The sequence below is a fragment of the Parasteatoda tepidariorum genome, chromosome 4 (genome assembly GCF_043381705.1).
Source record: "Parasteatoda tepidariorum isolate YZ-2023 chromosome 4, CAS_Ptep_4.0, whole genome shotgun sequence".
Classification (NCBI taxonomy): domain Eukaryota; kingdom Metazoa; phylum Arthropoda; class Arachnida; order Araneae; family Theridiidae; genus Parasteatoda; species Parasteatoda tepidariorum.
In genome coordinates, this window is record NC_092207.1 from 57,389,001 (window position 1) to 57,401,961 (window position 12,961).

The 12,961-nt window shown below is 29.9% G+C and overlaps 1 protein-coding gene across 1 annotated transcript in view; it reads right to left on the reverse strand.

The window, feature by feature from the left end:
• Positions 1-7,129, reverse strand: part of LOC107440403 (probable ATP-dependent RNA helicase DDX10) — a 31,634-nt gene extending 24,505 nt beyond the window's left edge. The window contains exons 1-6 of the mRNA XM_043050625.2: positions 6,893-7,129; positions 5,505-5,568; positions 3,486-3,616; positions 1,854-2,012; positions 1,655-1,775; positions 95-209 (exon numbers count right to left, since the gene is read on the reverse strand). Of these exons, the coding sequence (XP_042906559.1) occupies positions 95-209; positions 1,655-1,775; positions 1,854-2,012; positions 3,486-3,616; positions 5,505-5,568; positions 6,893-7,045 (743 nt within the window). The 5' untranslated portion in view covers positions 7,046-7,129. The remainder of the gene's footprint in view (positions 1-94; positions 210-1,654; positions 1,776-1,853; positions 2,013-3,485; positions 3,617-5,504; positions 5,569-6,892) is intronic.
• Between the last annotated feature and the right edge of the window lie 5,832 nt (positions 7,130-12,961).

Consider the following 12,961-nt stretch of genomic DNA (forward strand, 5'->3'; position numbering starts at 1 on the left):
TACTTTATTAGTTTCACTTTTGACAAAGATTTTAACAGCCTGTATTTGAGGAATAAAATGTATAGAGTTGAAAAATGCTTCAACTTGAGCTTACTTTGTTTGTGTTGCAGAAAATAAAAGCGTTTGTCTCTCTTGAGGAAGATTTTCTATAATAGCATCCAAGGTTTTGGCAAATCCTAAATCCAAAATTCTATCAGCTTCATCTAGTACTAAAAATAATTATAGAATAGGCAATAAGCTTAGAAAGTGAAACATTAATAAAATTCAGAAAGTATTAATACATTTTTATGATAGTAAAAATTTCAAATACAATTTACAAACAAGAGAGAAAAATGAGATAATTTAGTCATTGCATTTTTCTTTTGGTTTTAACAGTTTGGTAATGAGTGTTTTAATCCTCTATAGGATAAATAACACATTAAGAAAATTTAAATGTTTTCAAACTTTATACTATAAAAGATCTATATAATGCAATTCTATAAACCTCAATTCCCGATTAGAAACATTCTATTTCTTTAACTTTCATATTTCTTTAGCAAACCAAACTTGATAAATTTGTTGGTTTTAGTTCTAATGCTATTGATAACTTTAACTTTTTTTCAGCAAAAAATACATAATTGCATATTGTGTTTTAAACTATTTGTATTTAAAAATTATTTTAGTTTAATGATAAGTAAAATAATATAGATAACACAAAATTCTAAATAATGCAAATCCTTATGTTTCAAGATTTGCTTTATAAAGATCTACTGTAAAACTTTATTTCAATTAAATTACGTCATTAATTTAATAAAAATTCCAATAATTTAATAATGAAAAATAATGCCAAATAAATAATTGTTCTAGTTAAAATTTGATGAGGTTGCTTCTAAGTGCAAAATTTTGTATGCATTTGAGACCTAAAATTAGAAATAAAAAAGAATGCAAATTAAAAAGAAACAAGTTTAAAATAGGGGAATGAAGAAAGCATTACATAATTGGTCAAAGAGAGTAATGCAATATTAGTAATCCTTAATTGTACTTGCTTTAAATATTATATAAAAAAAAAAACAATATTTCATATACATTATAATAAAAGAAAGGTTTAAACATAAAAATCAAATAATAAACTTGATTAAGCAATAATCTTTAAGAATGTCTATAAAACTGAGGTACGTTATTATAACTTAGATAACAGTTTACCAAATAAAAGCTATAAGTTTCTAAGATTACATTAAAATAGATTATTCAAAACCTTTATTGATACAAAATTTTAATATTATATTTTTGTTTAGTTTTATTAAAATGTTTACATTTTTGTTAAAATTTGTTCGAACTATATCCTAAACTCTGAGCACTAGCTCCGGATTTTTCTGAACTTTCCAGTTGGAAGCTTTCTCAGAATGTTATTCAGTGGAAGTGCGTAACAGATATTTTTTTCTGCTCAGTGTTTTTTAGAGGGCTCAATGCTTGGTAATTTAATTCTAAGCTTCAGTAAGAACTATCTGAAAAGAGCAATATTCAGTATTTTGGTTGAAATCAAAATTAATGATTCACTATTTGACAGCAGGATATTCAGCTATTGCTGAGTGAAATATTGGATATTCGATTATTCAGCCAAACCACTAACTATCAGTTGCATCCCTACTTAACACAAGCACTAAAATTAACTCACTCAAAATCTTTAAATTCATTGAGTCAAACAGAGGATTTTCGTCCATGTGCTGTAAAAGGCGACCAGGAGTACAAATCATTATGTTACACTTATCAAGCAGTTTTCTTTCTTTAGCTAAATCCTATAAAGAAACATAAATATTACATCTTACATTATGTAGTCCATAAATGACTAAAACTGTTAATGAAAGGTGACTTACTTTTCCACCAATAATTAAGCCAACAGAAAATGTATGATTGGCTCCAACTTTGTTGATAACTTCATAAATCTGATAAGCTAGCTCTCTCGTTGGAGTGATGATAAGTGCACCTAGACCATCAAGTATGGTCCAGCCAGAAACAAAAAGCTGTTCTAGTAACTAAAAACGAAACCCCCAAAAATGTTATTACAAAATTGATTCAAATAAAAAATAAAAAAAACTGGAAAATTTTAAATATGTAAAAACTGTTAATTTCAAAGTGAATAAAATTGCAAGTATCAGGCATGACAGTGGATAAAAGAACAAAAAGTCTGAAATTACCAATGAACTCAAACCATGAAACAAATTGAGCACATGAAAATTTTTAGAACAAAAAGAAATCCTCTAATTATATATATACTTATTTAAAGTTTTTTTCCCAACAACATGTGTACATTGACAGTCCAAACTTAATGCATAAATCATTATCAACACTAGAAAGAATGAACATTGCTGTATACCTAGAAAGACTAAAGGGGCCAGTGTAGTTCTTCCTCGATTGTTTTTGTGTAGATCAATTAGACATACAAAATCTTAAAATATAATCACAATAAATTTAATAAAACCTATTATAGACTTGATCATCGAAATTCTGTGGTATTTTATTAATTCGGTTAACGAAATTAATTCAAAAAGAATACTGACCTTGAAAAAATACTTATTATACATTAGTCTCTTCGACAATTGAGTTTCCTTTTCTCTTTAAATAATAACAAATATTTTGAAAGACTTCTTTCTTTATTTTTTTTCTACATGAAACTAGGGAATCTTATACTTACCAAAGAGTACTTATACTCAAATCTATGTAGGGTTATGGGATACCTACCAATGGGGTCACTCTGGCTCTTTCCATCATTCTTGTTATAAGGTTCTACAAGGATATATGTTTCTATAAGGTGAACAGTTTGAATTATTAAATAAGCACTTAAATTGGATCAAATTATGGCAAGTCAGAAATACTCAACACTTTCCATAAGTTATTTTTTTGAATTATAGTGCAACAAAAAACAAGAGTGGTCAAACTGGCCCCATCCGTTGTTCTAGAGTTTTAGATAATTAAATAATAATAAAGTAAAACAACAAAATAATGTACTAATATTAAGAATTCTTCTCTGGTTAAAAACTCGGTAAAGCCTCATGTCTGAACCGTTGTTAGTACCAGTTAGCGAAAATTGATTAAAAATAGTTATCAAAACAAACATTTTGTGTTAAGAAATAAAAAATTGTTCTATCTTTTTGAGAACCGAAGATTTTTTTTAAAAAGAGAGACAGTAAAAAAAATAGTAAAATAATTTTTTTTTTAATAGATTATCCTCACCAGTTTTACAGAAAGATAATATTTGAAAATGAATGCCAAATACATTCCAATAGATTGACTTTCAGTGTAGATATTACAATTAAATATTACGAAAGCAATTTTATAAAAGTGTGAGCGTGAAAGTAATAAATCTACAAATTATACTTTAGAAAATAGTATGTTTTCAGGGACAATTTTAAAGCATGACAAAAATAAATAAATAAATTACATAATTTGAAATATTTACATACAGTTTTGTTTAATTTTTATATTTTTTAAATATGCAAGTCACTTACAGGTATAACAAAAGCTAGAGTTTTGCCAGACCCTGTTTTTGCAGCTCCTAATATATCTCGTTCTTTTAGTCCTAAGAGAATAGTTTCCTTCTGAATTTCAGTTGGAGTGAAATAACCACACTCCTTCAAACCTAGAAACAGAAAACTTGTAATAAAATCACATAAATTGATTTTTTTTTTCACACTATGTTACTATCACAGACATAACTAAGGTTGAAATTGCAATGTAACGAAAAACAGCTTTATTTCATTTTAAACATTTGTTATTGTTAGAGGATACATATAAAATTATAAGTGATTAATTAATTATATTCTTGAATTATTTTGATATTAAACTCTTTTTGTTTTGAGTAATACTGTTGAAAACTCAAATTTTGGGTTAGAAAATATTAAATAATTATTTATAAAAAGAGTAAGATTGAAATTTAATTTTCTGTTAATTTGTTAAATTATTGAAAATAAAACAATAAACTTTAAAAAAAAATTTAAAAAAAAAAACACTCGACAATCCCCTAATTCATTATATTAAAATCAATTTTTATTTATTGCCATTTTAACTCCTTTTGACATGTCATGACAAAAACCAGCTCTTGATGTCAAAAACCTAACCCTGATTATAGTAGTAATTATAATGCAAGTATTGTGTAAAATTTAACAGCTTTGTAGTTTGACTCTGTGGCAGAATTTTTTCAGTTTTTCTGCATCATACCTCTCTAATACTAATAGCTTGCTGAAAAATATCTAATAACGAATTTACATGTTACGAATTTAAAGTGTCAGAAGCATTAAGTTCAAAAAATAAATAAATAAAAAAATTGGAACAAATAAAATAATTTTTTTAATTGAATATTATTTTATTCTAATATTATGAACAATATTCTCACTTTTTGTAGGAAGATAACACACTAATTATTTCCGTTTTTGCATTTTGTAATTCATCATCACTTTAAAAATTTTTTTAAAAAATCGTGAAATCTGTTGCTGTAACTACCGAAAAAAGTGATTGACGGGAAAATCATGCAATTGGACTCTTTAAAAGGGGTTACAAAATGCATGTTTTCATTCCGAGATTCAGTTATTGTAATGAATAATACTGCATTAAAAATATCAGATTTTAAAAGCAATGTGTAAATCAGTAGTAATAACTGCATGAAAAAATAGAATGAAAATTTCTACTGAAAAGAAAAACCAAATTTTTTACTTCATTATTCTCCAATGGGAATATAAAAATCATAAGCATTTTTTCCTATACTGATGCACGAGTAAGGCTTCTTTTGATTATAATTTTGAAGAAAAGATTAAATCTTTCGAAAATTTCCGCAGAAAAGAGAAACTAAATTTCTCACTTCCCAAAGGAAAAATCTTTCTGCAAGAACTTGGTAACGTTCCGCGACAATGCTGTGGTGTCATCACGATTTTGCCACAGCGAGTTCAACTTCTAATAAAATGTCCTCAATGGCAGAAAGGTTTTTGCTTGTTTTTTGTCAAATTTTAACAGTTTATGACAGTTTTTTGATGTCAAAACTGCAACTCTGATCTAAATAAATACTTATAAGTTTTTAAAATTAGATTAATACAGTAAAAGTAAAGTTATAGCAAAATATAAGCGGAAGAAGCTTCAATCTTCTTATGTTAGTTTGGGAGAGGGTCTAGAATTTCCCAAAACGATTTTAAGTAATATATAAATGGCTCACAAGGATAAGTATAAAAGCTCTATGTTTCTAAAACTCAATTATGTTTCACAAATATAACCACTATCAAGGTCTGTGACAATGTATATGAATAATATTAGATAAACTTATTAAAAAAACCTTTTTTCGTTACTGATAATAACAAAGTTGGAATGCCGAAAATATTTGTAAAAAATATTTTGAAATATAATAGATATAGAATACATTTCATTTTGAAATATTTTATATATATCTAATATTCTATATACATATTTTATATACAATAGAATAGCTTTATAACCTATAACAAAAACTTTTATAATTGAAAAATAAATAATTGTTTAAATACCTTTTCTTGTTCTTATTGACAATGGAATATCATCAAATGTTTCTATATTTTCAGATGTAGTTATCTATGAAGAAAAAAAACATAACTTCAGAAATCATTATGAATTATCTAAATTTATATAGCATAGAAAATTATACATATAAAAAGAACTAATAATTGAGAAAATAATTGCATAGTTCTTACACATTAGAGTGGTTTTGTTTAAGTTAAATCTTTAATTATGAGGGCAGTCTTGTGGTTTCTCCCTTTTTCTAATAATGATTTATATAATGCCACTATTAAAATAGAAAACATAATAAAAAATGAAATTTCTTCATGAATTGGCTAAAAAAAATCTATAAATGAAATCTCAATCAAGAATTTCAATCTCAATTACTGAAGAACATAGCTTAATAAAAACTATTCATTTTCAATAGAGATGTAACGAATAGTGAGTTATCCCTATGAATAAAAAAGGACAAGGTGCTCACTTAACACAGTAAAAATTTAACAATATGTTTAATATTATGTAATAACTGAACATGAACCTCAACGATTTTTAAATTACCTTCTTTTCCTATTTTATGTGTGCATTTCAAAAAGTAATTTAAGACATGCTAAAAAACAATTCACTATACGCATATTTTTTCAAAAAAAGTATAAAAAAATTATTGATAAACTTCAAAGTTTTCGTCTATATTTTAAACTGTAAATTATGAGACAATAAAATTAAAAGGAGCATTTTTTTTTTTAAAAAGGTATTTATTTACAAAATAACTTTAAAAATTCATTAATATACCTTAAAAAAGAGAAACTTATACAAATTTAACCAATTTAGAATAATCTTAAAAAAGTAAATATCTATAATTAGAAATAAACCTTAAATTTAAGGTAATCAGAACTAAGCCTATAAACACAAATAAATTTACCACTGTGTAAATATTATTTAAACAGTTAATTTTTTAAAATGGAATATGAATAAGAAGGCATGTTTTCAAAGGATGGCGGTTTATTTTTTACAATAAAGGCACATCAAAGGGCAGGTCGCCCTTTTAATAAATGGCTTTATTAGATGAAATTCATTTGTTGTTTTAAAATTCGTGGCTTAGTCAACAATATATAGAATAATTAAGAATGTGTAAAATAATGGAGGGATAAACAGGTAGAGAATTCAAATTAAATTTGGGATCCAAAAATTTAGAAGTTTTTATTTTTAAAGACTTGCAGTTCTAACTGTCTAGTGGAATTACTATATTCGCAGCCAAGTATCAGATGGTTTGGGAATCAGAAATTTTATCAAGCACACAGCTATTAAAGAAATTATGTATGGGGCATTTTAAATCCAATTAGATATGGTGCAATAAACTATTATAGTGAAATGGATATGAAAATAGTTACTGCTGAAGCACCTTCTCATATTTTTGCTTTAACTCATCTACTTCTTTCTTGAATAGGTCAATTTTGCTTTGACGTTCTTTATATAGTTTGATAGTTTTATTCTTACTCAAAAATCGTTTATCAATTTTTTTCTTTCTAAATTTATTTTGGGTTTCAGAGCCCATTTTGATACGATATATTGAGAAACGTGCGTAATAAACACTAACTCAATGTTTACAAATACAAATGGTATTATTGATTTCACTTCATTTCTAACATTTTCGGCACGAACTTTTCCTAAATGGTTCATTCTTACTGCACTCAAAATTTTGGAAGAATAGGAGAATATCGAGAATTTGGATTGCTGTAATCACATCTTATCTCATCTATGAAGGATTATAACATTTACACAGTTATTGAGTTTTACAAAAATAGGCAAATAACGACTTAAAAACATTGAGAGGTATAGATGCTTTTTTGCTTAGAACTAGAGCTGCACAATGAGCCATTGGCGACTGTCTGGAAAACATCCTTGAGGATGATCCGAAGACTTGCCATCGCAATTTGGATCCTTTACAGAGGGTATAGCTCCCCTGCTTTGGTATCCGGACAACCTGCTCGTGAAGTCGAGTTCTTTACAGTAGAACGGCTTAACAAGGACCGATACCACGCATCCTCGGTGCCTACGTCGGCTGATCAAATTGATCATCCACCCACCTACTGTAAGTGGGTGGGTGACCAATTTGATCAGCCGGCGTAGGCACCGAGGCTTACTGAACGCTACTACAGTGATGCTTTACTTCGATGTTCTTCTGCTGGGAATCGCATCCTTACGATCAGTCCACAGCAGGACTGAAAACAATGAAAAGTCTAGGTTTAAAGCATTCGCGATCGCAACGCTCGAATATACGCCATCTAGGTAGAAGACCGGTTCCATATCTTGACCCCCTTCCCTCTTCTCAGTTGCATAGGAATGTATTAAGATATTCTTCCTTTCTTCTCTCTTAATCTTTTTGAGTTTAATTGTCAAAAACATTTTTTAAAATTCCCACGATGCTTTCTTTTAGAATTATGTTCAATATAGTTTTCATTACCATATAGTTTCTTAACTTTAAAGTTTTTAATCTATTTGAAAATCAAGACGGAAACTAACGTACTTCCTTCTCCTATGAATCCCCACACGCTGTGGTGAAAGCATGAGAAGTGTTGCAATAGGTAGAGAGTTTTGCTCTGCGCCACCTAAGCCCATTTAGATCGCCGATTTGTTTAGCAATAAAAACTCGAAAACTTTTTTTTAATTAACAATAAAAATACATTGTGCTGCTGGAAACTTGAAAAATGGTAGAATCATTTGTTTTTGATGTATCCATGGAAATTGAAAATTTTGAATGTTATATATGTCGTAAAAAAGTTTTAAAAAAATCATTCATGTTCCAACATCGTTCAACTTATGCATTAATCTGATAAATTACCCGTGAAATGTTTGCAAATAAAGATTTTAATGAAAAGAAGGTTTAAAGTTGCATCTCGATGATAAGCAATTTTCCTGCGACATTTGTGATTGTAAATTTTATGATCGTTTCAGACTCAAAGCGCATTATCGAACTCATACTAATGAACGATCTTTTTGCGTGTGATATTTGCAATCAAAAGTTCTACCAAAATGGAAATTTGGAAAGGCACATCCTCGGTCATAACGAAGAAAGTCCTTATTCCTGCGGAATAGGCAATAAGAAATACCCTCACCAAATCTGTTTTAAATGGCATGTGCAGAATCATTCATTGCTCTCATCACTTGACAAACCAGTATCAAAAATTTAGAAACAAAGTCATATCCCAACAAGTCAAAAACAGTATTTTTGTACTGAATGTGATAAAAGCTATTAAAAAAAATCCTATCTTAAACGTCACTATTTGTTCATGCTAAAATCCTTGTTCATACTTCAAACATTACAGTTTTCATGTGAAATTTGTTGTAAAGCATTTGGTTTAAGTCCTAACATTAAAAAGCATTCCCTTCGACATTTGAGTAAAAAACCTTACTCCTGTGATATCTGTAGTAAAATATTTTTTACGGCTAGTGATGATCTAAATAAACAAAAAAAATTGTTCACACTACTGAAAAGCCATACGCACGTGATCTGTGAGGCTGGGATAGCCTGGTCGGTAGGGTGCTGGGCCACGTCCGAGAGTTCGTGGGTTCGAACCCGGCCGGCTGAAGTGGTGTAGTAAAGTGACTGATGCCCGCTTGATCTGTCGAGTCGCAAAAGTTCTACACGTTCCCATAACAAATCAATCCCTATCTGGCGGTACTGGATTGGAGATCGATCGTTATCTGTTTCAGGTCAAAATTACGATCTGTGGATGAATGAATGGATGCATGAATGGGTCCGCCCTATGAACTGGTGTGACGTATGATGTAGCAGAACTCGAATTCTTGGCCATAGATGGCGCCACTGGAAAACAAGAACAATCGCACCCCCTCTGCCTAAACAGGCATACGTCAACAGCAACAACGTGATCTGTGTTTCAAAAAATTTTCGCTTGTCACTATTTTAACGAAAAACAGCTGCAGTATAAAAAACTTTAGGGCAGGGGTAGGCAACGCTGCACCCGCGGGCGCCATGTCGCCCCCGATCGATTTTTAATGCGCCCTCGCTGGTCTAATGTAAATGTATGATAGCCAGAGCGATTTACTTATTCTTGTCAAACGGCGATATACAGCAAGTAGTCAGTTGAGTTTAGGATTGTGCATAGATTAGCAGTTTGCTAACCTTGAGCGTATCTAATAACACGCACGTATTTTTTGTTAGCGTGTGATCGTATTTCGAATAGACCACGCGATGACCGTGCATTTAAAACTACCAAGTAATCCGAAATAATTCTTTTCTTTCAAAACCCTTTATTGAAAGCGATGAACTGGATCCTAAATTAAACAGTGATCTAGTTTGGATGGGTGATCTAGTTTCACCACTGATGTAGTTTCTGACGCATCAGCTAAGTTTAACTGTGACTGTATTGTAACTTGTCGTTTTAGTTTCAGTTTGCTTTTATGTTTGAGCTTTTGTTTGTTTATCAATGCTTCTTTGCTATGCTTTCGTTATGTTTTAAATAATAAACGTTGTTAAGTTTAATAACGTTGTGTTTCTCTTTAAGATAGAGTTGTTATAGTTCAATTTTTTGTGTTTTAACACCCTTCATGGATAAATGTAAAAGAAAAAGAACATATTATTTTAAAGATGAATGGGAACATCTATACTGTTTCGTTGATTATAAAGGGAAGTGTATTTGTTGTGTAATAATAGTGTTGCGATTCCCAAGAAAAGTAATATTGAACGACATTTTAAGACCGTTCATACCAATTTTGATAGTGACTATCCAATGAACTCTGAAATTAGAAGAAAAAAAATTAATTTCTTTAAAATCTTCAATATCTAACCAGCAAAGTTTTTTTACTAAACCACTGCAACAACATAAAGCAGTAACGATCGCGTCATATGAAATATCGCATTTGCTAGCTGAGAATAAAAAACCGATTACAGATGGAGAATTAGTGAAAGAAGCCATGTTAGAAGCTGCTGATTCACTTTTTGAAGAATTTAAAAATAAAAAGGAAATAGTTTCAGCTATAAACACGTTGCAATTATCAGCACGAACTGTTACTAGAAGAATTGAAGTAATTGCGGAGAATTTGGAGGCAGAATTAGCAAATGATATGGAAAATTGGATTTTCTTTTCGCTACAGATGGATGAATCGACAGACGTGACAAATATATAAAAATTAGCAATTTGCGTGAAGATGGTATTTTCTGATTTTACAACAAAAGAAGAATTCCTTAAAGTTCTGCCATTAAAGGGAAGCACCAGAGGAGAAGATATCTTTCCTACTTTTAAAAAGTATATAACAGATGTAAAATTACCTGTACAAAAGTTATCGTCAATTACAACAGACGGGGCACCAGCGATGACCGGTAAGAAAAAAGGATTTATTGCCTTATGTAGACAGGATTCCTTATTCCCGAAATTTATTTCTTATCATTGCCTCATACACCAGGAAATGTTATGCGCGAAAACAATCGGTTTTCAACACGTATTTACGATAGTAACAAAAATTATTAATTCCATAAGATCGGGAGCTATGCAACACAGATTGTTTTAAATTACTTTTAGAAGATGAGGACGTTCAGTTCACAGATCTTCTTTTACAAACTGAAGTGAGGTGGCTGAGCAGAGGTAAAATACTTGAGCGGTTTATCATGCTTTTGCCACAAATAAAGGAATTTATTGCATCAAGAGGCGAATTTTACGAGCAATTAGAAAATAAGGATTGGCTGATCGACCTCGGATTTCTGACAGATATAACGGCAAAATTGAATAAATTAAATTTAAAAATACAAAGGAAAAATCACTGACATGATTAGTGCAGTAAATGCATTCAAATGCAAGTTAGTGTTGTTGAAATCCCATCTATTGAAAAAGTCATTATCACATTTCCCAAATATAAAATATATTGTTGAGAGTTTAAATTTGAATAATGAAAATTTTACTGCTACATCGTATTTAGAAATTATAGATAAGCTAATAGAAGAGTTTTCTTCTAGATTTGCAGATTTTGCAGCATTAGAACCCGTTCTAAGATTTTTCATTAATCCATTCAATGTTACTGAACATGATGTCCTTGAAATAGTTTCAGTGTATTTCGAGCTTCATAATATCGAAGACATAGAATTAGAAATAAAAAACTTGCAAAGTGATATTATTTTAAAAGTGCATAGTAATGATAAAATGTTTTGGAACTTAGTCGATGAAAATAAGCATCCTATTTTAAGGAAATGTGCGCTAAAATTTTTTTCATATTGTGCAACAACACACAATTGCGAGTCTTTATTCTCAAATATGAAATATTTGAAATCAAAATACCGAACAAAGCTTAATGACTGACATTTAGATAATTGTTTAAGGACCGGGAACTCTAAATATATCCCCAATTATAAGAAATTAGCCGAAAATATGGACACCAAAGTTTCACACTGAATTATATGTATCATTATGTATGACACCAACAAAATAAAGTTATAAAAAATCTGTTTTTATTTTTTTATTTTTAATGTCTGTTTATACCTGTTGATTATCTGTAAAATATGCGCCCTCGGTGATTTTCAAATTTAGTATTGCGCCCTTAAGGACAAACAGGTTGCCGACCCCTGCTTTAGGGTGACCATAACCATAGAAAAATGTAGTAAATGAAAAACTGAAAACCGATATTAGTTTAAAAAAAGTTTCAATTTTTCCAATGTTATCCCTACTTCATTAAAATACAAAATATATCAGAAAATTATGACATTAGAAAAGTTTTCATACTTTTAATACTTCACATTTGCGTCTGTTACCTTTTAACATTAAAGTACGATTTGTCTCTTTTAGGCCTAGCATCAAACTCTGTTTTTTTGGGAGGGAAAGGCAAAATGCAGAAATTGTTAGCAAATTATCAAATTTCTGAGTCTTCAAAGAGTTTTTGTAAATTGTCTTCAATGTATTGTGACAGCTGGAGCTTCTCGCACAGGAAGATGCAACGTTCACTGGTATGATAGCCCAAAACTGTCATAATTTGGAGAATAATTAGGCATCTCACTGAACATTCTTCATTGTTAAGCTTCTCCATCATCTGGGTAAACGTTAGAGAACATAAACGCGAATTTCGCTCATTTGTTGCTCCAGTGCAACATCCTCTTGTTTATTGAAGAGATTTGGGTTTTACTATATGGAGAGTTTCTCTATCTCCTCTATTCTAATCCAAGAATTTTTTTCTATGGAAAGCCAAAAGACGTCAAATAACATACAGAGATGTTAACATAGATTGAAGTCCTTCTGTGGTGCACATCTTTGCTCTTGAAGTCTGAACTATTGCTTCAAAAAATTTGGTTAGTTGATTTAAAATAACATTCCATTTTATGGCACGAAACTTACTCGCCCGTCCTAAATATTGAGCTGGAGGTGACGCTTGTCAATTTTGTGCTCTGTTATGTACTGTACAGTTTATAATTAAATAAAAAAATTCATTACAACGAATAACTTTTTTTAACTGTCTTCTTTTTTACGGA